General features: G+C 39.2%; 1 protein-coding gene across 1 annotated transcript in view; it reads right to left on the bottom strand.

The window, feature by feature from the left end:
- CCDC192 (coiled-coil domain containing 192) overlaps window positions 1–27,998 on the bottom strand; it is a 243,827-nt gene that overhangs the window by 186,260 nt on the left and 29,569 nt on the right. Inside the window, exon 3 of the mRNA XM_003900059.5 lies at window positions 19,263–19,370. Within this exon, the coding sequence (XP_003900108.2) occupies window positions 19,263–19,370 (108 nt within the window). The remainder of the gene's footprint in view (window positions 1–19,262; window positions 19,371–27,998) is intronic.

The following is a 27,998-nucleotide window of genomic DNA, read 5'->3' as shown; positions in this document are numbered from 1 at the left end:
TTACAGGTGTGAGCCACCATGCCCTGTCGACCTTATCTTAATGAATTGCATCTGCAATGACCCTTTTAAAAGATAAAGTCATGTTCTGGGGTACTGGGAGTTAGAACGTCAACAAATTAATTGGGAGGTTGACATATAATTTAACCCATAACACCCTCACATTATTTTGGGGAAAAGGATCTTTAATAAAGGATCATTTAATAAGCCTTAATAAAGGATCATTTAAACTTCAAGTGAAAATAGAAATATTTACCAACAGGTCAATCAATAATTGAAATACAAAGTTAGGGATGCAGGCAAAGAGATTCCTAAGTTTCCTTTAATCTTTGAAAAATTTCTCTAGGCCTTAAGAATAGATAAGATTACCAGAGAGAAATGAAAAGATATGGGAAAGGTGAGGCGATTAATCATTGACTTGGATATAAAGGGCAACCGTTAGACGTAAAGGTCAAAAAGCAATAATATTGGGTTCTAAGAAATTAAAGTCAACATGAGATTGGGCATAAAGTAATTACACAGAAATAGAGCTACTGCAAAGCAGACAGTTCTCAATCCACAAATCCAAGTGTACAAAAAATAGCACATTTTTTACTTTCTGTAAATCTTATTTATTTCAACGTTAAGTCCTCACCTCTAGTTACACAACCGTTCTCGAAGATCTTCTCTCCCCAGTGTAGTTTACCCATCTGGGAACCCTATATATCCCCAGGGCACTGGCAATACCTTTCTCATCCCACCAGAAACCCTCGTCTGGAATCCTAAATCCTACATTTCACAGAGGCCTAGGACACACTCCTAGGATACAACAATCCCTCTAACTGGCACATTCTCAAGAGCATTTTCATGGAACAGGGTACAGGCTTCCCATGCTGGTGTGACTCAGAGAGCCGACTGTCTCCAGTGTGGGGAAAAGGCACTCTGCTATCTTTGAGTCTCTCTCAGGAGTCTCCGTTTCTCTCAAGGCCTTATTAGTCTTTTTGATGGGTTTAGGCTTTTGGAAACAAAAATTAGGCAACTTCAGGGAAAGTCCCTGAGGTTAGGAAATACAGAGTCCCCTACTCTGAATGAGGAAGGCAACTGTTCCCAGATGAATTTTAAAGCAGGAAGTGATTGTTCCCACCGGAATGGAATCCCAGTTCCACTTACTGCTTCTTTAGAGTGTGTGGATTCCAAAGAAAACACAGAATACTCAAGATGAGAACAGAGGAATAGAGATGGGGAGTGGGGGTGGACAAGGACACCACACATTCAAAGCGGCAGGATGATGCAGCAGTCCATTGTGTTACTAAGGGAAACAATCTGAGATAACATATTTGAGGTAATTCAGGTAAGTGAAACTTTATAGAGTTCATACTTTTTTTTCTGGACACAGGACATAAGCATATACACAGATAATAAGGGACTTTGAAGTAAGAAGTAGACATTTGGATGGGGTAGGACAAGAATAGAATAGAATCCACAGAAGTCCCATGGCCTGAAATTAAAATGTAGAAAAGGTTAGAACTGCTCCCTTATTTATATTAGGTAACAGGTTTTTGTTTTGTTTACCAATTCCTTAGAGAGGAAATTGAATTTGATTGATTGATTTCATAATCCATTATATATCCTCTCTAGAACTTTTTTTTTCTATATGTGCCTGCATATTATACTCTGTGTAATCAGTCATTCTCAACAAATGCCTCTCTGCTGTTCACGACATTAAAGAACACTCCCTGGAGGTATTTTTCCTTAACTGAGCAGATCAGACTCAGACCACTGACACCAAGACTGCTCTCCATCTTAGGCAAAATCAGAGAGAAGCCCTTGCCCTTTCCTCAAACAATTCTGAAAAAGGCATTTATCTGCCTGTGTGTGCTATAAATTTAAAAATCATCCTGTCAGAATCAGAAATGCAGTGTCAACATAGGGCATAAGTGAGTAGGATGGGTCAACATAGGGCATGTTGTGAAAATAGGCTTAAGAAGCTGACAACAGGCAGTGGAGGAAGAATTTCAGTGAGCAGGGAAATACAAAACAGGCTCAGGGAGCTTAGATGCACAAATACTGGGGATCAGGAAGAAAACAAAGAGTCTCTATAATATGGACAATTTCTTTTTCATTCATGGTCTTGTGGAAGTATGAATAAGGAACACTCTCATTTCATTGATATTCTCCTACTAATTGAAGGACATTTAGTAATATTCTGTTCAGTGATAGAGTGACCAACTGTTCCAGTTACCAGCCACTGATAAGGCTCCCCCTTTGGAGGTCTGTTTAGCATTTATTATTTTGGACAATTCTTCTTCCATTGTGGCCAAGAGAAACCAAAAGATTAGACACCCCTGGGTTAAAGAATCTGACATAATATCCAAGGATTACAAGATTCAGAAGATCTAAAAAAGGAAATTAAAATCATCCAAAACTTGGATGAAGAATCTATAGCATAAGTGGTAAATTGAGCCTGCATGGAGTTGTCCATAAGAAATGAATCATTTTTAACATCAAATGATTCTAATATAAGACAGTTGGGTAACCACAGGTTACACAGTCACCTGAAACTTGGGATCAGTCTTGAATCCCACTTTCCCCTCAACTTCCACATTTACTTAATCACCAAATCCAACTCATAAATTTATCTTGTCTCTGTCTTCTCTCCACCAATAATTTAGGCCTTTATCATTTCCAAACTGGATTTTTATAAGATCCTACACATCGGTATGCCTGGTTTTGGTCTCTCAAATCTGTCCTTCTCAGTACCCTCATTGTTTTCTCTCTTGAGCACAGATCTGAATGTGTCTCCTTCAGTGGCCCTCCTTGTGTAGGAGTCAACTCCAAGTGTATAACAGAAAAAACATGGGCTTTGACATAAAAGGGACAAGTAATGAATTCTAATTTGACTTTGGACCTCAGAGGAGTTACTGTCTGAGCTTCTTCCATGGATTATATGGTATAGTGGGAGGCACAGACAAACAATTATTATCAGTAGGAGGTGGAAGAGAGATTATGAAAGCACCTAAGGACATCTAACCCAAACTTGAAGGAAGAAGAAATGCATTTTGGAGGGAATGGCATCTAACTGATGATCTGAAAAGAAGTCTCATGGGATTCTTTGGATAACGGGGAAGGGGATAAGAGGAAGTGGAGAGAGGCACGCCCAAGATGGCCAAATACAAGCAGCTCCAGGCTCCAGCTCCCAGCATGAGTGACACACAAGATGGGTGATTTCTGCATTTTCAACAGAGGTACCGGGTTCATCTCACTGGGGCGTGTCGGACAGTTGGTGCTGGTCAGTGGGTGCAGCCCGACCAGCTAGAGCTGAAGCAGGGCGAGGCATCACCTCACCTGGGAAGTGCAAGGGGAAGGGAATTCCTTTTCCTAGCCAAGGGAAACTGAGACACACAACACCTGGAAAATCCGGTAAATCCCACCCTAATACTGCGTTTTACCAAGGGTCTTAGCAAACGGCACACTAGGAGATTGTATCCCACACCTGGCCCAGAAGGTCCCACACCCACGGAGCCGCCTTCATTGCTAGCACAGCAGTCTGAGATCTAACTGCAAGGCAGCAGTGAGGCTGGAGGAGGGGCACCCACCATTGCTGAGACTTAAGGAGGTAAACAAAGCCACAGGGAAGCTCGAACTGGGTGGAGCCCACCGCAGCTCAAGGAGGCTGGCCTGCCTCTGTACACTCCACCTCTGGGGACAAGGCATAGCTAAACAAAAAGCAGCAGAAACCTCAGCAGATGTAAAAGTCCCTGTCTGACAGCTTTGAAGAGAGCAGTGGTTCTCCCAGCATGGAGGTTGAGATCTGAGAACGGACAAACTGCCTGCTCAAGTGGGTCCCTGACCCCTGAGTAGCCTAACTGGGAGACATCTCCCACTAGGTACAGACCGACACCTCACACCTCACACGGCTGAGTACACCACTGAGACGAAGCTTCCATAGCAAGAATCAGACAGGTACACTCGCTGTTCAGCAATATTCTATCTTCTGCAGCCTCTGCTGCTGATACCCAGGCACACAGGGTCTGGAGTGAACCTCAAGCAAACTCCAACAGACCTGCAACTGAGGGTCCTGACTGTTAGAAGGAAAACTAACAAACAGAAAGGACATCCACACCAAAACCCCATCAGTATGTCACCATCATCAAAGACCAATGGCAGATAAAACCACAAAGATGGGGAAAAAGCAGTGCAGAAAAGCTGGAAATTCAAAAAATCAGAACGCATCTCCCAAAAAATCAGAGCGCATCTCCCCCTCCAAAGGAATGCAGCTCATCACCAGCAACAGAACAAAGCTGGACAGAGAATGACTTTGATGAGTTGAGAGAAGAAGGCTTCAGTCGATCAAACTTCTCAGAGCTAAAGGAGGAACTACATAACCAGCGCAAAGAAACTAAAAACCTTGAAAAAAGAATGGATGAATGAATAACTAGAATAATCAATGCAGAGAAGACCTTAAAAGAATGGATAAGATGAAAACCACGACACGAGAACTACATGACAAGTGCACAAGCTTCAGTAACCGACTGAAGAACAGAAATTATAACAAACTGTCTCTCAGACCATAGTGCAATCAAACTAGTACTCAGGACTAAGAAATTCAAACAAAACCACTCAACTACATGGAAACTGAACAACCTGCTCCTGAATGACTACTGGGTACATAACGAAATGAAGGCAGAAATAAAGATGTTCTTTGAAACCAATGAGAACAAAGATACAACATACCAGAATCTCTGGGACACATTTAAAGCAGTGTGTAGAGGAAAATTTATAGCACTAAATGCCCACAAGAGAAAGCTGGAAAGATCTAACATTGATACTCTAACATCACAATTAAAAGAACTAGAGAAGCAAGAGCAAACACATTCAAAAGCTAGCAGAAGGCAAGAAATAACTAAGATCAGAGCAGAACTGAAGGAGATAGAAACACAAAAACCCTTCAAAAAATCAATAAATCCAGGAGCTGGTTCTTTGAAAAGATCAACAAAATTGATAGATTGCTAGCAAGACTAATAAAGAAGAGAAGAGAGAAGAATCAAATAGATGCAACAAAAAATGATAAAGGCGATATCACCACTGATCCCACAGAAATACAAACTACCATCAGAGAATACTATAAACACCTCTACATAAATAAACTAGAAAACCTAGAAGAAATGGATAAATTCCTGGACATGTACACCCTCCCAAGACTAAAGCAGGAAGAAGTTGAATCCCTGAATAGACCAATAGCAGGCTCTGAAATTGAGGCAATAATTAATAGCCTACCAACCAAAAAAAGTCCAGGACCAGACGGATTCACAGCCGAATTCTACCAGAGGTACAAGGAGGAGCTGGTACCATTCCTTCTGAAACTATTCCAATCAATACAAAAGAGGGAATTCTCCCTAACTCATTTTATGAGGCTAGCATCATCCTGATACCAAAGCCTGGCAGAGATACAAGAAAAAAAGAGAATTTTAGACCAATATCCCTGATGAACATCGATGCAAAAATCCTCAATAAAATACTGGCAAACCGCATCCAGCAGCACATCAAAAAGCTTATCCACCATGATCAAGTGGGCTGCATCCCTGGGATGCAAGCCCAGTTCAACATACGCAAATCAATAAACGTAATCCAGTATATAAACAGAACCAAAGACAAAAACCACATGATTATCTCAATAGATGCAGAAAAGGCCTTTGACAAAATTCAACAGTCCTTCACGCTAAAAACTCTCAATAAATTTAGTATTGATGGAAGGTATCTCAAAATAATAAGAGCTACTTATGACAAACCCACAGCCAGTATTATACTGAATGGGCAAAAACGGGAAGCATTCCCTTTGAAAACTGGCACAAGACAGGGATGCCCTCTCTCACCATTTCTATTCAACATAGTGTTGGAAGTTCTGGCCAGGGCAATCAGGCAAAAGAAAGAAATAAAGGATATTCAATTAGGAAAAGAAGAAGTCAAACTGTTCCTGTTTCCAGATGAAATTATTGTATATTTAGAAAACCCCATCGTCTCAGCCCAAAATCTCCTTAAGTTGATAAGCAACCTCAGCAAAGTCTCAGGATACAAAATCAATGTGCAAAAATCACAAGCATTCTTATATACCAATAAGAGCCAAATGATGAATGAACTCCCATTCACAATTGCTTCAAAGAGAATAAAATACTTAGGAATCCAACTTACAAGGGATGTGAAGGACCTCTTCAAGGAGAACTACAAACCACTGCTCAGTGAAATAAAAGAGGACACAGACAAATGGAAGAACATACCATGCTCATGGATAGGAAGAATCAATATGGTGAAAATGGCCATACTGCCCAAGGTAATTTATAGATTCAATGCCATCTCCATTAAGCTACCAATGACTTTCTTCACAGAATTGGAAAAAACTGCTTTAAAGTTCATATGGAACCAAAAAAGACCCCACATTGCCAAGACAATCCTAAGCCAAAGGAACAAAGCTGGAGGCATCATGCTACCTGACTTCAAACTATACTACAAGGCTACAGTAACCAAAACAGCATGGTACTGGTACCAAAACAGAGATATAGACCAATGGACAGAACAGAGCACTCAGAAATAATACCACACATCTACAGCCATCTGATCTTTGACAAACCTGACAAAAACAAGAAATAGGGAAAGGATTCCCTATTTAATAAATGGCACTGGGAAAATTGGCTAGCCATAAGTAGAAAGCTGAAACTGAATCCTTTCCTTACTCCTTATAGGAAAATTAATTCAAGATGGATTAGAGACTTAAATGTTAGACCTAAAACCATAAAAACCCTAGAAGAAAACCGAGGCAATGCCATTCAGGACATAGGCATGGGCAAGGACTTCATGTCTAAAACACCAAAAGCAATGGCAACAAAAGCCAAAAATGACAAATGGGATCTAATTAAACTAAAGAGCTTCTGCACAGCAAAAGAAACTACCATCAGAGTGAACCGGCAACCTACAGAATGGGAGAAAAGTTTTGCAATCTACTCATCTGACAAAGGGCTAATATCCAGAACCTACAAAGAACTCAAACAAATTTACAAGAAAAAAACCAACAACCCCATCAAAAAGTGGGCAAAGGATATGAACAGACACTTCTCAAAAGAAGACATTCATACAGCCAACAGACACATGAAAAAATGCTCATCATCACTCGCCATCAGAGAAATGTAAATCAAAACCACAATGAGATACCATCTCACACCAGTTAGAATGGCAATCATTAAAGAGTCAGGAAACAACAGGTGCTGGAGATGATGTGGAGAAATAGGAACACTTTTACACTGTTGGTGGGACTGTAAACTAGTTCAACCATTATGGAAAACAGTATGGCGATTCCTCAAGGATCTAGAACTAGAAATACCATTTGACCCAGCCATCCCATTACTGGGTATATACCCAAAGTATTATAAATCATGCTATTATAAAGACACATGCACACGTATGTTTATTGTGGCACTATTCACAATAGCAAAGACTTGGAATCAACCCAAATGTCCATCAGTGACAGACTGGATTAAGAAAATGTGGCACATATACACCATGGAATACTATGTAGCCATAAAAAAGGATGAGCTCGTGTCCTTTGTAGGGACATGGATGAAGCTGGAAACCATCATTCTCAGCAAACTACCGCAAGAGCAGAAAACCAAACACTGCATGTTCTCACTCATAGGTGGGAATTGAACAATGAGAACACTTGGACACAGGAAGGGGAACATCACTGGGGCCTATCGTGGGGAGGGGGCAGTGGGGAGGGATAGCATTAGGAGATATACCTAATGTAAATGATGAGTTAATGGGTGCAGCACACCAACATGGCACATGTGTACATATATTACAAACCTGCACGTTGTGCACATGTACCCTAGAACTTAAAATATCATTTAAAAAAAAGGAAAAAAAAAAAGAAGAAATGGAGAAAGTTAGCAGAGAAATTCTAGGAAGAGGTGTATTAATGAAAATTTGACTCTAAGAAATGAGGCCTTTGTTTTTTCTAGATTAGAAAGGTGAGAGAGGATATAATACCTTTAAAGAACTGAAAGTGGCGTCATAGTGGTATACAGGGAGTGGTATAAGGTAAAGCTGGAGAAACAAGCAGGTGGGTGGATCATAAATGGTATTGTAAGATCTGTTAGAGGATAGATTTGACCCTGACAGTGAAATCAGGCTAATTTAAGATTTAAATTTGAGAGATATGAGGTCTTTGTTACAGAACCTTCATTCCAGTGTAGTGTTGAGGAGTCATTAAACAAAGGCCATAATGACGGTGAAGTCAGGAGAGGCATTGCAGAAGGTGGCCTGGACAAAAATGATGATAGTGGAGATAGAGGAAAAAAGATGGATTCAAGAGTGATTTGGGAGTCATCACCCACAGTACTCAGCAATTGATTGCATATGAGGCATGAGGAAAGAATGAAAGCAGCACAGGGTGGCTGGCAGCACTGATAACTGACCTAGGGAATGTGGGAAAAGGAAGAGGTTTGGGGCAAGAAGCAGGTAAGTTGAATTGTGGAGATTGAGAGCTTGAGTTGTCTGTGAGAACCTTGGTGGAGCTGTTCAGTACACATAATTAGGTCTGGATTCAGGGAAGACCTGAACTAATAGTGAGGACTTAAGACTTTTCAGCAGATTGTGTACCCTAAAGTCAGATCACCAAGGAGAGTGTGTAGAAGGAGCAGACAGGAGGACTGCAAGCCCACAAAAGATCTTTCATCATTTGCAAAATGGCATATACAATTTTCCAGGACTGTTTGGAGAAATACATGAGCTAAAATTCACAGGAGTCCCAAACAGAATGTCTAGCTCATAGTATAAACTCAATAAATATTTACTGAATGAATAATTGAACAAAAGCGTATACCTAACTTACTAATTTATTTGTAGACAACAAGCAAAGGGAAAGTTCGTTTACCATCTCAAAGAAAATCTCATGAACAAAGTACAAGTTAAGCCCATACACAAAGACACATCCTCCTAACAGCAGAGCCATGACTCTTAAGGCATTAGGCTTTTTGCTTTTTCCAAGAGGAGAAAGTCACATTTATTAGCACCGGTCAGCTATTTAAAACTGACCTCTGTTTGATCTTGACATTTACAAGCAAAAGGAAGTCTTTAGTTATGTAACAGGCCAACAATCCACACATCCCGCCTGCAACAACAATACACTACAGAAACCGATTTGTCATTGTGTTTGACTCTATTCAAAACAACACCATCTCTTCACCAGCTTCTAATTTTTTTCCTTGCATTCTCTGAGGCTACCAATTTATGCCAACAACCCAGTAACAAGATGAAGATGAACATCTGCTTAAATGAGAGGTTGTTGGATTTTGTTTTTTAATACAGAGGGAACTTGTCTGCTGTAAAATCAATCAGAACTCTGGCTAGCCAAATTGTTTAATGAAGTTCCTGATAACTAGGTTTCATGTTGATAAGGAACCCATTCCAGGTCAAACAGACTGCTTGTGATTTTGTGGCATTAAAGTACACTTCAAAATAGTTCTGAAAACAAAAACTCATTCACAAAACTCATGATTTCAGATTGGCATGTCAAGCATAATTTCTGAGCATTTGCAGAAATGAATACTCCTACCAAGGGCACATTGTTTATTTCAAATAAACTTGACATCAAAAGATCCACTGTTGCATATAAACAATGAAAAAAAAAACAGAACATTTTTTGGACAATCTCAGTATGCATCAGATTACTTTTAGCTACTCAATACACAAATTCAGTATCTAAAAATTTGCTGGTATCTTTGTTCCTTCTATTCCTAAACATAAAGAAAAGATAGACTGGACACTAAGATGTACTAAGAGAGAAATAATGGGAGTTTTGTTAGGGCCTTAGGCATAAAATGATTCATAATTTCTTACTGATTAGAGTTAAACATAGCATATTATATTTTTTTTGTGGGGCGTTGTTCATTTCTAGTCCAAGCTTTATAACAATACACATAAATATACCTGAAGAATTTAGGATAAATATTAGCAAAATGGTTAAAACTCTCAAGAGAAAGTAAACTGTTAAAATCCTCCCGTTTCTTTGAAAATACCATCTTGAAGAGAAAACCTGAGTCCCAAGAACCTTGATCTAACCTAGAGCAATAATTTGGCCTTACCTTTTATTGTTTAATATCAAAAACAACAGGAATAACACACACACCCCAACACACACACACATGCACATACACATACACACAGATCTACAGTCACCAGCTTCTCAAGGACAAGGGCCCACAAGGTTATTCTCAGGAACCAGACTTCCCAATGGGATTTAAGGTCAAGCGTAGTCCCACAGATATCCTTTAGCATGGCCCAGCAAAGTACTTAACACCATCTGAAGCACTATGTATTTTCAATGTTTATTTGTTTTCTGTCTGTGTCCTCCAGTAGAATGTCAGCTCCATGAGTCAGGGATCTTATTAATCTTGTTTACTGCTGTATTCCCACTTCTAGATATAGTACCTGGCATATAGTGAATCCTCAATAAGCACTTGTTATATGAACAAATGAGTGCTGGCCAACAAAAACAAATGAACAAAAAAAAAAAAAAAGAAAGAAATTAAACTTGGCTTGATCTTGACGTTGAACAGCGTACAAAGCCACAAATGCCCCAAATTAGGTTCTTGCAATAAGCCAGAATGGGCCTGACGGGGAGCACTACGTTGGGGAGCAAGTCAGAATAGATACAAGTCTTTTTCAGAAAGGAATGCTTCTTTTGCATTTTTGCCCCCTCTTGAATTTCCTTTAACTTTCTTGTTCATTCTGACAACATACACATAATATTTTCTTTCTTCAAATGCAGATTACAGGTAATTTATCCCCACCTCTTACATTCCAGAAGTCTCATCATACAACTCCAACAAGGAGAGGTATATCAGAGTTCAGCTCTTGCCATCTTCTGCTAATTTGAGACTTGGTCTTCTGTCTTGCTGAGATTATCTCTGTGAACTATAACATGGGGCTCTTGGAGCAATATTATTTTGTCATTCTTCCTACATCTTTTCTTTTTTCTTTTCTTTCTTTCTTTTTTTTTTCTTTTTTTCTTTTTTTTTTTTTTTGAGATGGAATCTCACTCTGTTGCCCAGGCTGGAGTACTTGGCACTATCTCCACTCACTGCAAGCTCCGCCTCCCAGGTTCACGTCATTTTCCTGTCTCAGCCTCCCAGGTAGCTGGGACTACAGGTGCCCACCACCACGCCCGGCTAATTTTTTGTACTTTTTAGTGGAGATGGCGTTTCACCATGTTAGCCATGCAGCTGGAGAACACAGGACAAGGGCGAAAAAGAAACTCAGCCTGAAGGTCTGGGTTAGCATCTGGTACTGAAGCTAGATGGGAACTTGTTATAAATGCAAAGTTTTGAAACTTACCTCAGATCTATGAATCATAAACTCTAGAGATAAGGCCCAGCAATCTGTTTAACAGGCTCTTGAGGTGCCAGTTTGAAAACCTAGGCAAATTCTTCTTGTTCGATGTTGCTGTGTAAGAAATGTCTGTTAAGTGTCTTTGGTCTATGACCACATGTTAAGAATAGGGGCTTTGAATTTTAAAAATACTTTGGTTCTAATTCTAGATTAACAATTTGTATTAGTCTCTTCTAATGCTGCTAAAAAAGTCATACGCAAGACTGGGTAATTTATAAAGGAAACAGATTTCATGGACTCACAGTTCCACATGGCTGGAGAGGACTCACAATCACGGCAAAAGGCAAAGGAAAAGCAAAGGCATGTCTTCCATGGCAGCAGGCAAGAGAACTTATGCAGGGGAACTCCCAGTAGTAAAACCATTAGATCTTGTGAAACTTATTCAATACCAGGAGAACAGTATGGGGAAAAACGTTCCTATTATTCAATTATCTCCACCTGGCCCTGCCCTTGACACGTGGGGATTATTACAATTCAAAGTGAGATTTGGGTGGGGACACAATCAATCCATATCACAATTTATTGACTATATGAGCTTTAGCAAATGAAAATGATTTTTATTCTCATTGTCCTCAATAGCAAATTGGGTTATTGTGTAGCTAAAATGAAATGTTTATAAATCTCAACACAACACGTGGAAAACTGTACATGCTTAATAAATGTTAGTTCTTCCACTCTCTATCATTTATAATGCATTGCCCCAGGGATCTGGTCCTAGGCATGTATTTCTGCAGGATGCAAGATTAGACACCCTCTTCCACCTCCTTTTATGTCTCCATTATTGGTTCAATTATTCTTTAAGATGAGAAAGAACCTAAGGCAGAGACATCCCAGAGGAAAAAAATAAAGAGAAAGAAATTTTCTTTGCATATAACTTAACTGTTCAGGTCAGCCATAGAGTGAGGATACAAGAATGCCCTGTTCCTAGTTTTATTTTGGGCCTTAATAGGCCTTAATAAATGTCTCTCTCATCAGGTCAGGGGAAAAAATGCCCAAACAGGATCTAGCATGAGGTATTAAGAAGAAGAAAACAGTTTGAAAAGAGCCTCTACCAGAGGAACATGAATTCTGCTAAAATAGAAGCAAGAACAAACATCAAATTTATGTGAAGCTTGGGTGAAAGAATGGTGAAATAATTGATGCTTTACAAAAAGTTTATATACACAATGCCCCAAAGAAATTGGCAGTTTATTTGTAGATAATTTGTTTTAAAAAGTAATGAGACCATGTTGAAGAAGCAGCTTGTGGCAGCAGACCATTTACATCAATTTTTGAGGAAAAATGTATCTCATTTATGTCCTAATTGAAGAGGACCAAAATTAATAAGAGAAACAATAACCAACACCATAGCTATCTCAATTGGTTCAGCATACACCATTCTGACTGAAAAATTAAACTTGAGCAAACTTTCTACTTGATGGGAATGGGTGCCAAAACTGTTGTGCCAAGATCAGCTGAAGACAAAAGTTGATCTTTCAATGGAAATTTAAACAAGTGGGATCAAGATCCTGAAGCATTTCTTCAAAGAATTGTAATAGGAGATGGAACATGGCTGTACCAGCACAATCCTGAAGACAAAGCACAATCAAAGCAACGGCTACCAAGAAGGGGAAGTGGTCCAGTCAAAGCAAAAGTCTGGTCAAGAGCAGAGGTCATGGCGAGAGTTTTTTAAAATTCTCAAAGCATTCTACTTGTTGACTTTCTGTAGGGACAAAGAATGATAGCATCTGCTTATTATGACAGTGTTTTATGAAAGTTAGCCAAACTTTAGAAGAAAAACACCCAGGAAGGCTTCAGGAGAGTCCTTCTCCACCATGACAATGCTTCTGCTCATTCCTCTCATCAAAAAGGGCAACTTTGCAAGAGTTTCCACAGGAAATCATTAGGCATCTTCCTTACAGTACTGATTTGGCTGCTTCTGCCTTATTTTTGTTTCCTAGTCTTAAAAAAAACCTTTAAAGGGCACTCATTTCTCTTTAGTTAATGATGTAAAGAAAACACTGTATTTAGATGGTTAAATCCCCAGGACCCTCAGTTCTTCAAAGTGGACTAAAGGGCTGGTATCATCACTTCAAAAGTATCTTGAACTTGATGAAGCTCATGTTGAAAAATAAAATTTATGCTTTTTATTTTTATTGTTTAATTCCATTTTTCCATGAACTTTAAAAAGTCTTCTCATATGTGACTATATTTTGCTAGGTATGGTACCCAGAAGATATATGAAATGAATTCTGACTACATAATTCTTACTGGATTCACCTCCTGACACCCTCCCTGCCCAGCTTGCCAAGGAAAACAGCTCCCAGTCTGTACAAAATCAGATAATGGGCAGAAACAGACAAAAGTTCCAAGAGATGAAGCAGAAAGGAAAGACAAGGTTAAAGAACTAAAATCCCTTTACCAGATGAAGAGATGAGAAAGAGTAGAAGAGAAACTGGATAGTAGAAAAGCCAGCCAAGTTAGGACAAAGGGAGCTTGGGTAGGGGGGCAGTGTGTATGTGTATGTGAGAGAGAAAGACTTTTGTGGTAAGTTGGGACTCGTTAATTTATGTGGCTCAAGGCATAAAGAGAACTACACAGTTCTATTATGACCACTGGTAGGAGTGAAAATAAACAGATATTTTTGAGAGCCTACTGTCTTAGTTCATTTGGGCTGCTATAACAAAATACCATGAACTGGCTAGCATATAAACAATGGGAATTTCTTTCTTTCTTAAAATTCTAGAGGCTGAGCAGTCCAAGATCAAGGCACCAACAGATCTGGTGTCTTATGAGGGTCTGCTTCCTGGTTCACAGATGGCAGCTTCTTACTCTGTCCTCACATGGTGGAAGGGGTGAGGAAGTTCCCTTGAGCCTCTTTTATAAGGACACTAGTCCCATTCCTGAGTCAGTGCTCTCAAGAACTTACCATCTACCAAAGATCCCACCACCACATACTATCATATTGAGGATTAGGTTTCAACATATGAATTTGTTCTTTTTGATGGGGGGACAGAAACATTCAGCCATAATACCTACAAAGGGACAGAAGGACCAATACCTATCCTATTTAATCCTCGCTGCCCTATTGACAGCCCTATGAAACTAACATGTTTACACCCTCCTAGATAAGACAACTGTAGCTGGGGAGACAAAGTGAATTGCCCAAGGCCATAAAGCTAGCAAATAGTGGAACAGGAACAAAGCCTGGGCTCTCCCTGATCTGATACCTGGAGCTGGGAACCAGAAGCCATCAATAAATGAGAGAGACTCTGGGCTAACACTGCTGCCAAAGGGAATGTTGCCTCATAAACTCTACATTGGCGTGCATCTGGATTCAGGCTTCATTGCAAAAGTATGGGTTTTCTTGACACTTTCTTTTGTCTCAACACAAAAGCTGTATGGTCTATTTGCTTGTGTATGGTTATAAACAGCAGTCCACCAGAGTCCTTTTCATTGTCCTCCTATATTCACTGGTGATAGAAGCCAGCACACATGAAAAGCCTTTTTTTTTTATGGGCTTCTCTAGAAACCCTTTACTTCTCATCTTTCTTTCACATTCCTAACAGCTTTTCTCCCTTTCTTATTCACCCTTTTTCTTTATCTATTACCCAACATCCAGGCATTTAGTTTTCCTCCCACCTGATCTTAACCTATGGGAAATATAATAAAGTATTTTCTTAAGCAAGACTTGGTAATATGTTGAGTGATTTATCGTTATAATCCAGGTTAGAAATTGGGGCCTAATGACACTTTCTGACTCTACTTTGGCTGAATTGCTGCAGTCAGTTATTTCTCAAAGTCTTGACTAACCCAGATGATAAGTCCTAATTGCAAATTATTCTAATTTCATGTTTCTTTTATTTTGACATTAGTGACTTGACTGCAGAGAAATAAAGAATAATTGTAAGCTAAAGTGAAGCCCAACAAAGAATTCTATTGACTGTGTGACCTCATCGGAGGAAGTGGCCACAACCTTCTTGTTTGTTGCCTATTTCTATTTTTTTCTTTGTAACAGTGGACCTTGCTGAAGGAGTCCTTAGAAATGTCCAGTTTGCATAAACCGAGGCCCCGGATCAACAGATGATTAATGTAGGTAACAACCCTAGGCACCTATACTTTCCATTCTGAGTTAATTCTATGTTCTCAGAGGCAAAGCTAAGAGATAAGGTCTTGAATAACAGTGAGATTAACCATTTTCTCAAAGGCAGGACCCATTGTTTGATAATACTGCAAGCTTCCACTGCTTCCTTCTAGCACAAATCTTGGTTCTTCTTGTTTCTTCCACACTCCTCACCTCATTCTACTCCACTGGGACAGCCCATAATTTGGGTTACCAGTAAAGGCAAGGTAGCATTCCCAACATCCTTGTGACAAATCCTAAATTAACGACATTTAGAAGAAGCATTAACATGTATAGCAGGCAAAAATATTCCTTCAACACACACACACACACACACATATACACGGATTGAGAGAGTGTGTGTGTATGCGTGTGTGTGTAATCATTGTCTTTAACACTAAAGGCAATCTTTCTGTAATCGCTTAGTGGCACGACCTGGTAAGGAAGACAGTGGCACCCAGTGGACAAATGTTTGATTGTTTGAGACAGGTGTTCCATTCTGAAATATTCTCAAGAACTTTCTTAGGAAATATCAGGTTCTTCCCTTTCCCTATCCTCTCATCCATGTTTTTAATGCTGACTTAAATTTTAAAATAGGGGACAGAGGACTGTTCTTAAAGTTTTTATCTTTTCAAGGAAAAGACTAGACTCAAACACTGGAGAAAGCAAAAATTTTAGGATTAAATCCTGTGACAACAGTGTTGATTGACTCCTCTCAACAGTAACAATGAAGACAGCCAAATCTCATAAAATGCTCAAGTTAATTAAAAATATAATATCGAAAATGCCTGCAATGTGCTTTACATATCATACTCTCCCTTTCCTCAAACCATGGCCAACTTCCAATTAAACTCACTTGGTTATGCAAATTTGGCAACTTCAAGAAAAATGCTTTAGTACAATTAACACATACAGATCCTGCAACTTAATGCTATTGTGCAGTTTATCTTGGAGTCATATAAACACCTATTTTCATTCTTCATATCTTCTAATTTTTCTATTGTCTGTGAGCTACTTGGATAGAGAAGCTCTGACTTATATGTCTTTCCTGCAAAACACCTAACCAGCATCTTACTTATGGTAGGTACGAAAAGGTTGTGAAATCCAGTTTCCATTTTATATATTTAATCTGCTATATTACTGAAAAAATGAATACATCTAATTGTTTGGTGTTATACAAAGAGATCATCCAGCAAAGAATCTTAAATATTAGGAGCTATCTGTGAAACCGCCTTTGTAAATTATAACTGAGGAAATTATGACAGTGAAAGAAATAAGACCTAACCGACTCTATCTTGCTTCTAACCCTTAAGCTGTCCTTGTTCATTCCTAGGCATAGGCCGAACTATCTGTGGGAAGGAATTCAGTTCATGGTTTGACTCTGAAACAAAATTGATAACAGCCTTTTCCCAAAGACCCTGCTCTTGCCTGAGGTCCAATCTGCCCCTGCAGAACTACCAAATTAGCTACAAAATTAGAAATTACAATTGAGGGGTCATGCAGCCTGTGGCTCTGAGAGTCTGAACCTCCCCAAATTGCTCCTGGGGATAACATCACTATTGTACAGTTTAAGATCAGTGCTTCAGATATTTTGCAGACCCTGCACTTGATGGATCAGCTGACACCACCCAGCCCAACCAGTTCTGCCATCACACCCAGGAACAGAAGACATTAAGAAAACCTAACTTCCACCCACTATGATTCCCTCTCCAACCTGACCAACCAGCACTCCCCACTTTCCGGGTGCCTCCCCGTCAAATTATCTTTAGAAGCTCTGATCCCTGAATGCTCAGGGAGACTGATTTGAGTAATAATAAAACCCCGGTCTCCTGCACAGCCAGCTCTGTGGCTCTGTGATTTCCTCTTTCTCCACTGTAATTTCCCTGTCTTGATAAATCGATTCTGTCTAGGCAGCGGGCAAGGTGAACCCACTGGGTGGTTACATCTGCATTGGATAAAATAGAAATATTTCATTAAGAACCAAAGGAATGGGTACTTGTTTTTTTCTTTGAGACGGAGTCTCCCTCTGTTGCCCAGGCTGGAGTGCAGTGGCGCGATCTCAGCTCACTGGAAGTTCCGCCTCCCGGGTTTATGCCATTCTCCTGCCTCAGCACCTGCCACCATGCCCTGCTAATTTTTTTGTATGTTTAGTAGAAACGGGGTTTTCACCATGTTAGCCAGGATGGTCTTGATCTCCTGACCTCGTGATCCACCCGCCTCGGCCTCCCAAAGTGCAGGAATCGGTACTTTTATGAGTGAATTGAATCTTACTGATTCAAACGAGAAATCATTAAAAGTCATTTGATTACCAAAAAAATCCCATATACCTTCTTAGTGTAACCTAATCCCAGCAGGGGTGCCCCTTTTTAGTTATCCACTGAAAAATCCTTCCCAATTTGGAGACTCTGAAATTCTTAGGTTATTTTGTTGTTTTTGTTGTTTTGTTTGTTTGTTTTGCTTTGAAATGGTACCTCATGTTTATCATTATATTCTTGGTAATTCTTAATTTTGCCACAGTTCGAGGCTTGTTTCTGTTTGTTTTAGAAAAAAAAAAAAAAAAAAAAAAAACAGTTGGCAGGCTAGAGCTATGGCTTGAGGCTGAGATGGAAACTTTTCCAAAAGGGTAGCACATTTTTATTAGCTGACACAACTCCCCTGTGACCCCTTGCATCAATCGCATTTAGTCAGTAAACAATAAATATATGCCAAAGTAAGGGATGTACCTTTTTTGGTAAGCTGAAAAAGAAATGAAGGGCATTTGTGTGTGTATCACTAAATTATATATTAATTATACTTTTTCTCATAACACAAGGCACCTTTCCTCCTTAGTTTCCGCTAAAATTCTGATGCAATTAGCTTTTACTGTACAGAGAGACTGTCTTTATTAAAAGTACCTTAAAATTATTTTTTTCCAAAGTATCTAAAATATACTTTTATCTAAATATACCAATCCAGGAGAAATTAATGAACATTTCTAACATTGCACGGCCTCCTCCATCCTTTTCCTTCACTGACTGTCACCAAAAGAGAGCACTGGGGGACCCAGACTCCAAGCAGTTTGTCCTCTGGGGCCAAGTCTCTCTGACCGGGGGAAAGGCAACAATAGTTGCACTATTTGCAAAGTATAATCTTATTGGGAAATGTTCCAGCCCTGGTCTGAGCTTTACTGATACTAGTAAAGCTGGTTTACTGCCTCTGAAATCATGGACCTGCTGTACATGCAAAGCACTCTAAGGTGTCCAGGCCACCTGGTGCAGGCCAGGCTCCACTTATCATCTGCTGCTTTGCTTCTGTAAGTTTCAAAAACCTAAGAGAGATGTCAATATTTGAAAAACTCTCTTCTAAGTACTGTTTCCTAAAAATAAAATTACTTCTGCATGACTCCAATAGGCTTTATTTTATCTTTGAGCTTATCTATTTATAATGCAAATATGCTTTGCTTATTCAGGAAAACCATTTAGTTAAAGAAGGTTTGCCTAACTCATGGCCTGTGGTGAATGAAACTCAAATAAAATATAAAGATGAAAAAAGTTTTAAAGACCGAAAAGTTCCATACAGACTAAAGTAGGCACTGTTATGTCTAAAATGAATGGAATGCTGTGTGCGTGTGTGTGTGTGCATAACTGCAATGTGTGTGTGTGTGTGTGTATCAGTAGAGGCAGAGGTTAAAACATGTGTTTACATTTACACTTGCCATGCTGCACACTGGGGAACATTTGTTTCCAGTTCCCATAACAGGTGTTACCTGTTCAGATAAAGCTTTAGCCTTTTCTTCTGCTTCTTTCAGACAAGTCTCCAATGACTCAAGTTGGGCCAAGGTAAACGCCATCTGTCCAGTATCCAGGGACACTTTCTTTAAAAAAAAAAATCAATTATTACTTTTTGACAGGGATTGTTTGAGCACATCTCAAACAATCTTATGGACTAATGATAGGCTTGATAAACTCACACAAATCCTCCCCTTTTCTTAACAAGGAAATAAAATGGCAAAATGTTTTAACAATAGTTTTATTTAAAACATAGAATGTAAAAAGAGTAAAAAATAAATGATGACAATGAACAGCTTTAGAAAGTTAGATTAAATAACTGTCATTGGAATTTGATTACTTTGAAACTTTTATTCTTCAAAAGGTTAGGTTTAAAATTTCACATTCCTGATGGAAGATGTCACCTAGAATGCCTATGTTTTTAACATTCACCTAACAGTAGGAACGGAGTCAAGTGAACTCAGAGAAACCCTGTTTCCTCTCATCTTCACCTTCTCAGCACATGTCATTAAAGCAAAGATACCACATGTTTTAGAATCAGATCATTCTTCCCCAGAGCCTGGCTAATATGACTCAAATTAGCAGATGTGTAGACTCTGCCTCTCAAAATTTTTCTTTTTCTTTATCTTTTTCTTTTTCTTTTTCCAGGCAGAGTTTCACTCTTGTTGCCCAGGCCGAGTGCAAGGGCACGATCTTGGCTCACTGCAACCTCCACCTCCTGGGTTCAAGCGATTCTCCTGTCTCGGCCTCTGAAGATTACAGGCACGTGCCACCACGTCCAGCTAATTTTTATATTTTTAGTAGAGATGTGGTTTCACCATGTTGGCCAGGCTAGTCTTGAACTCCTGACCTCGTGATCTGCCCACCTCCACCTCCCAAAGTGCTGGGATTACAGGTGTGAGCCACTGTGCCCAGACTCAAAATGTTTCTAAAGTTACTTTTCCTCAGCTACAAGCTGAAGAGTACACAAAATTGGTATGAAAACACCAGGTACAGGCCCTTGTGAGGCTAGAGCACTTCCTTGCTACTCTTTTGCTATTGTAATACTTAATAATTACAAAGCAATACAAAAAGTTGGGAAACCTTGTACATGCTAGGATGATGACCTTCCTATAGTTTCTCTGGGTGCGTCCTGTTTTCTTGCGAATACTCCTGCTGCAGCTGTTTCCAATTAACCCCATAAAGAACGAACTGCATTCCTACATATCTTAAAGGTCTAACTTCTGTTTTATTTTTTTCCCTGTGGCTTATGAGACCACCGATTTTACATGTGTGCATTTCCTGACGATACAATAGAGCCATCTGGTGGTAAATGGAACCAGGCATAAAAATACAGCATTCATTCAGTTTCTGTACTTGTTCATACCATACATCGAACCTTGAGTCTCTGCCACTGGCCTCTGATATAAACAGAATTCTATGAGACGAGAGGCAAAAAAATATTTCTACTTCACCAACAGCCTAGCTCAACAGTCAAGTTCTGCCACTACAGGGGCATACTCACCCTCAAAAGTTTGCCTTTAGGGGAGGAACATCTTAGGCTGGAATGGTGATACTAGGAAGTGAACCAATTGTCCTCAGATCCCTGATGGTTCCAGTAATTTCAAAAATGGGTTCAAAAATTCTCAAAAAAAAAGCCTTTAAACAAAATTCTTGTGCATTTACACTTAGAGATGAATACAGGCTGTAAGACATTATATGCAGAAATGGGGAATTGTCATGAGGCCAAACTATTTTTAAAAGATGGGGAATCCCTGATCTAGACTTCTATTTCCAGGGAAAATTTTCTTGTTGAACGGTTGATCTCAAGAGGAACTTTTTAAAATTTGTGTGAGTAGACTCAGCAAGATCATCTAATCCATTTCTCCAGGGCTTCTTCAAACACCCAAAATTTCCCCCGCCGAGAACAACAAACATTTCCATAAGACAAAAGCATTATAAGTCAAAGCCAAATGAAACAGGCATAACTGAAAACTGTTATTAAATAACACAGGACTTTTTGTACAGACAAATTTAGGGAATTGTCATGTGTTTTAGGACAGGGAAAGACCTGAGCAAACCATGGAGAATGCAAAGTCAGTCTTTTACACCCCCACTCCAGCTGTAGTGAGCACGCCCTGCTCTCTGACCCGCCTTTCAGCTTCTGCCACGCTCTTAAGGGAAAAAGCTTACACAAAAGCAGGCACTTTTTAAATAGGAGGTAACTCCATTAACAGAACAAAGGCAAACAAAAATGAAGTCAAGAACAATTTCAAAAATAAGTAAACACATGAAGATAGAGGTTTGGGAGGTGGATATGTGGTTTCAAAGACTAAAAAAGTTAGATGCACTCAGTCGTTGTCCCAGTTTTGCAAGGTACAATGGCAGAAGGGCAGAAAGATAGGACTTCCATTATTAATTTCATTTTACTTCCAGGTACATGTGGACACATGCAATTTGTATTAATAATGAAAATGAATATTCTCAGTGGTTAAAGTAGTTGCAAGTGAATTATATTAATCAACAGTCTATGACATCAAAATGATGAAAATATAGGCAATATACAGGTGTTTGGGAATTGAACCTGTGTATGGATTTCCAAATGGTAAATTCCAACAATTTAATAATAATCCCCATTGTGAATTTCTACTTTTTGTCTTAAAATTGTCTACCTAAATATAAAGTTATTATCTAAATACAGATACCTAATGCAGCCAAGATGATCAATCGAAGATGATACTAAATAACACTAAAAATTCAATAAACTCTTTGATTACAGTAAAGACACCTGACTATTATTATGCATGGATGTTGAGGTTGATAGTTTACTAATTGAACAAATTTTATATGACATCGTAAGAGTAGACTTTGTTCTGGTTGCAAAGGTTTCTCATATGATAATTTAAAGGAAAATTTACATATTATTTTCTAATTTTATATTTCTTGATTTCTTAATCTATTCCAGTACCTTCTCATTATCCTCTACCTTGCTGTTAAGGCTTTATTTCTCTGTCCTAAAATGACAGCTATACAAACCCTTTGACCCTTAAGGACTGGCTCAAGGTTTCTGATTGATCCAACTTCATGTACCATATCTAGAAATGTTCGTGTCTGCAGAAGCCAGACAGGACTTTGCTGAACAGTAAGTAGGAGCCTGATAAATAATTGTTGATTGATTAAAGGCTCGGCAGTCAATGAAGGTGGTTGTACCAGAACGAGCAGTCCTTCATGCTGAGAGGCTATAACAGTGGCTTCTTTGAGCAATACTTTTCATGCATCTGACCTGGGACATTGACAGGGATCAGAGCCACAGAGAAGTTCTGCTTGCCATGGTCAGGGGCCAGACTGTGCAGATGAGGACAAGAATGTGGTCATGAGGCTGAGTGATGGTAGGGTTGTTGTAAGAACTGAATGAGGTAAAGCAGATAAGTGCTTTGACAGATGAAGTGCTCAATACATGTTAATAATTCCATTATCCCAATTCCTTTAAAGAGAATAATTTCGTATTAAGACTCTCTAGCTTATTTTAAAACCCAAGTAAAAGAAAATACCCACGGGGACACTTTTATAACAGCAAGTGATCAAACGGCAGTGGGAAATTCAGTCAAGTTTGTAATTAAGAACAGTTAATGTATTAAATATGTGCACGTACATTTATTTAAGAGAAAGAGTTTTAAATAAAAGTGTGGTTATGGCAAATTTCACCTTTGTGGAAGAGCATTTTGACATAGGTCAGTTTTGGAGAATTCAGCGTCTTTAAAATCTGAAGCTACTAATATGTCAGGGTTCTAGCAGCAGCCCCTGCTCAGTGGTACAGTAACTTCCTTCCAGATGAACACATTTTACAATATCCTGTTTGATATCTATTCATTACTGCTGCCCATTCCTCTCTCCTTCTGCTTGACAGGCACCTCTCACCCTATTCTTCCTTACCCTTCTGCAACCTACTCATTTTCTCATGCAGAGTCAAGTCTTTCCCCAGCTGATCATCTTCTCCCCCACCCACCACCCATGCCTCATCCCCTCACCCTGGGCACATTTATTTCATCTCTCCCCACTGCCCTTTCATGATCAGAATTCACGTCACAGTGATAATTGCATCACTCTCATGTTCTTTTGTGTTTAGCGTTTGCAGCAGTTTCTTACACTAAATTGCCCATTTCTACTTAGGCAAATATTTAAAAACTCAATTTTCCTGGTTCTAATCCATTCCGATGAAAACAGTATTCCTCTGTGTTTGGGTTTGCCTCAATAGTCACCTAAGAAGATATTTAAATTCAAAATGTGAACAAATTACAACTAGTTATCGAAATGCTCATCAATATGGCTGAGCAGGACGTGGCTCTGGGAGGATGGTGGCCTGGATTGAGCATAGCCTAAGGAGCACCCTGCTTGTAATCTGGAAGGTATGGTCTATATCTGACTTGATTCTAAGTGATCATGTGACTTCGAGCCAGCTGCTTCATTTGTCTGCGTCTCAACATTTTTGTCTTTAAATGAAGAATGTATTGATAAAGCCCAGGAGGAAATAGATGGCTACTCCAGTGCAGAAACTGAGGAGAATTAGACGAAGGGACGATTTAGAAGGTGTGGGTAAGATTAAAGGAACCAACAAGGGTTGGTGAGACATTCCCTGGAAGTACAGGTGCCCTTTGCCTTACCTTGACCTGAAGAGGTAGGGGAAGAGCAAAACTGATAGGTCTAGAAAGAAAGCTTGAGGAGAGGAACACAGCCACGGCCAACTATGTCTAGGCAGTTGTGGTGGTTGGAGAGAAGTAGGGAGGGGAAACGAACCAGCGGAGTCAATAGCCTGACCTTAACTCCTCTCATCCCCTGTTCTCCTGTCTGTGTCTTTCTCCGGCTGAACTCAACAAGCCAGAGGTCAAGAGAACCCGAATAAATGTCCAGAAAGATTAGCGTTCCCTGAAAAGATGAGTTGGAAAGGGTGGAGAGTGGATAGGGAGGAGGAAACAAAGAAACCTCAGCCCAAAGGGGTTTAATTATAATAGTGGTTCCCAAATGCCACCCCATAGATCAGTGTTGGTTTGTGATAACATTTGTGCCAGCCAGTAACAAAAGGACAAGGCAAACTTTTAAAGAGAACATTGTGAATTTTTCATGAAGCCAAATTGATTCCTCTTTAAAGACTGTCATTTATTCTGAGATTATAATCATTCTACTGTCTTTGGTGTTAAGAGGATATTTCTTTAACAAATGATGGCAGTATATGGAAATTATTGTGTTTTAGTGTCTTGAAAAAAATTGAAAAGTTGGCAATCATATGAGAACTAACCTTAATTATTTTGGGTGTGAAAATTCTTACTGGCTTATGAAATCTAAGTATAGAGACCTCCTATCTAAATGATCCCTGTTAAATTGTGAATTGAATGTTTTATCAGGTGGCCTTTCCAGATCTAGAGTCCCTGAATCACCCTGGACCTCGTTCAAGATGCATCTATATTCTATATCAACTTATCTGCCTTAGCAAGGTTCCAGGATATTATTTTTTAAAGAAATAAACACATTCCTAAAGGTCAACCTTTCACCCTGTGAAAGATTTAACTACTTGTCCATTTCTATAGCCTCACTGATAGACTAAAAGAAAAAGATATTGGAAAGAAATTGTTGACTCAGATTTTAATTTATAAAAAGGTTGTTGGCATGGAAGTTAAAGAGAAATGACCACGTGACGTTTGATAGCTTCATAAATAACTTTAAATAATGGCTAACCCAAAACTCTTAACATGCCAGCTCTTATTCCAGTTCAGCTCAAAGCAATTCAATTCAAGTTCAAAAAATATTTATTGAAGGCTCACTATTTGCCAGGCACTATACTAGGCAACGGGGAAATAAGGAGTAACAAAGCAGACGTGATTAATATGCTCACCAGGAGTCTCAGCCTAGAATTTCTCTCCAATACAGAAATCTTGGAATTGGGTTTATGTAAAAATGAAAAGAATGTCACAAGTTTGGTGGTTAATTTAACATTTTTATACTCACTCATAATATACTGCTTTAAGCTTTAGGGCTTTGTTCCTTCCTCCTTGATGAAGATTCTGGTTAGAATCTGATAGAAGGTGGTAAGAGGCAGTTCTAATCTGCTTTCAAATATTCCAGGTCTATCTCTAGTAATATTGCTTTATAGGCTCTTAGAGACCTTGTATAAACAGCATCAGAGGAGAAAAAGGACCTTGCAAAAGATGGATATCTTCCATGGTTTAAATTAAAGTTAATAGCAAAATAGGATCTGGGCTAGAGGAGTCCTGAATTCGAGTTCATATTATATTACATATGTTACAGAATCTGTTCTGTGACCTAAAATAGCCCTCTATCATTTGATTTATGAGCAACACAGACTCCTTTGAGTACCTGATAACATCTGTGAATTCTCTTATCAAAAAAAGTATGTGCACAGCTTGCACACACATACAGTAAGCACATGTGCACATAATTTTGTATATGCTTTCAGGGTGTTTAAGCACCCTTCTCAATGTCATTCATGTAGCCCACATTAAGCAATCCTTGTTTAGAGGGAATGTCACATGTTAGCAACCTTTAATTTTTATTCAAAAATAAATTGCAGGCTGGGTGTGCTGGCTCAAGACTGCAATCCCTGTATTTTGGGAGGCTATGATGGACAGGTATCTCGAGCCCAGAAGTTCAAGATCAGCCTGGGCAACATGGTGAGACCTCGTCTTTGCAAAAATTAAAAATAATTAGCAGGTGGTGGTGGTGCGTGCCTGCAGTCCCAGCTACTTGGGAAGCTGAGGCTGAAGGATTGCTTGAGCCTGGGAGGCGAAGGCTGCAGTGAGCCGAGATTATGCCACTGCACTCCAGCTTGGATGATAGAGCAATAACCTGTCTCAACAACAATAACAACAACAAAATTTTTTTAAAAACTATTTGTTTTTAAATAAAATTTTCAGTTAAGTGGGATATCGTTTGCCATTTGTAAAGACGGTACTTTTTTGTGTGAGAGGATTATTTATTTTCTCACTCATCATGCGTAAGTTTAGATTTTGAGTACTTTGGCATGTTGGCCAATTATGTTTTCATTCTCCAACTGAATTTTAGTGTTTCAGGAAATGCACATGCCTGTAGGACTTTCACGTCAGCTCATGAGTAAAGTGATAGAATTGATGACATTTCATTGCCCAAGTTGATTGTGGCTTTTCAAAGTTAGTTTTGTTATATAAATTTTGCTATACTGTGTAAAATCAACAGCAAATGTTTTATGATTGACAGTGTTCAGACTGGAGGTAACTTTTTTCTACTAAAGAGTTTTAGATTCTAAATAGGTGAATTTTTTAAAAAATTAAAAAATCAATTACAATGATAAGAACTTCAATATTCCAACAATGCTATTTCCAAAACCTAGCAAGGAAATCCTTCATTGAACTTGAAGTTTCATAGAAACCGTTTTCATGAGAAATCCTTTCATTTCCTCCCAGACTGGCATTTGCAGACTCCCTTCTTTACCAAGATCCGAAGGAGAAATGTGTTATGCATCCTTTCATAACAGATAAAAGTTTAGCAACTATTTCCATAGTGCTTTCCAATATGATAAGGCACAGAAGACAGATGGAAAGGCTCATTGTGCTGTGAATTTCCACTTCTTTTAAGGTCTTGCAGTCAAAATGCTTCTAAGAGGCATGGCAAAAATATTGGAGAAGGAAGCATAGTACAGCCAACTGTAGCTACTCAGTGGGCCTTAGTTTTCCCATCTGTGAAATGAGAAGACCATTGTACGTCATTCAACTTGACCTCTGCACGGGCCATTTGGCGAGCTGTTTTGACTGCCCAGTGTCTTTCTCTCTTTGGAGAATTTCCCATCCCATATACCCTGTCTTCCAAAGTTAAAAGCCGGGAGCTCCTTCCCAAGCGTTCTTCACAGCCAAGGTATAGTCATGTGACTTAGACTCCACCAAGTCAGACACACCAGCATGAAACTTCAATGTGGATGAGACTGAAATGAAAAAGGTGCCAAACAGCGTGGAATCTGGCTTGGTGGACGGGGTCATTCTGTTTTCAGGGGCTACAGTGACAGAAGACTTAGAAGTAATATCTCAGATTCAGGGAAAATGACAGGTTATAGGTCTGGTGGCAGCAGTAACAGGTTTGTCCTCAGAATCTGCAAGGTAATTGGGTGTAGCCTCCAAGGTTGATTCTCTGGCTCTCCTAAAGAACCTCTGAAATATCTAATATTTTCCAATAATTCTTTTCCCCCTGAATCTGAACTAGTACGGGTTCTGTTGATTTCAAATATGAATCTGATTGATGCAAAGTCCTTGACATAATTATACTTATTGTTTGTGTGACTTTAAGTAAGTAATTTAATTATTCTGAGCCCCCATTTCCTCATCTATAAAAATGGAGGAGATGATAACTCCAGGGTTTACTGTGATTATTACATGGGGTAATTCAGAAACTTACTTAGTATAATGACTGGTCCACAGTAGCAAGTAAAAAGAAAATTCTCTCTTCAAGCTGTAGATTTTATGTTCCTATGGTGTAGCTTCTGGGAGTTCCCAGCCTAGGAGAGAGTCTGGGAGTTGACTGTAAGGACCAGAAACTCTTGGCTTTATGTGAATATACCTCCTAGCCTGGTTACCCCTTGTTAGAAAAGGCACATCGTTATGCATAAACTAAGAGCAAAAATTCAAAAATGCAAGTGGGTAGGTCACAATCTTGTATCCTCCCCTGCCAGCAAAGGATAATTTTTACTTGGTCTGCTC

Source organism: Papio anubis, chromosome 5, assembly GCF_008728515.1.
Source record: "Papio anubis isolate 15944 chromosome 5, Panubis1.0, whole genome shotgun sequence".
Lineage (NCBI taxonomy): Eukaryota > Metazoa > Chordata > Mammalia > Primates > Cercopithecidae > Papio > Papio anubis.
This window is presented reverse-complemented; position numbering and strand designations above follow the sequence as displayed.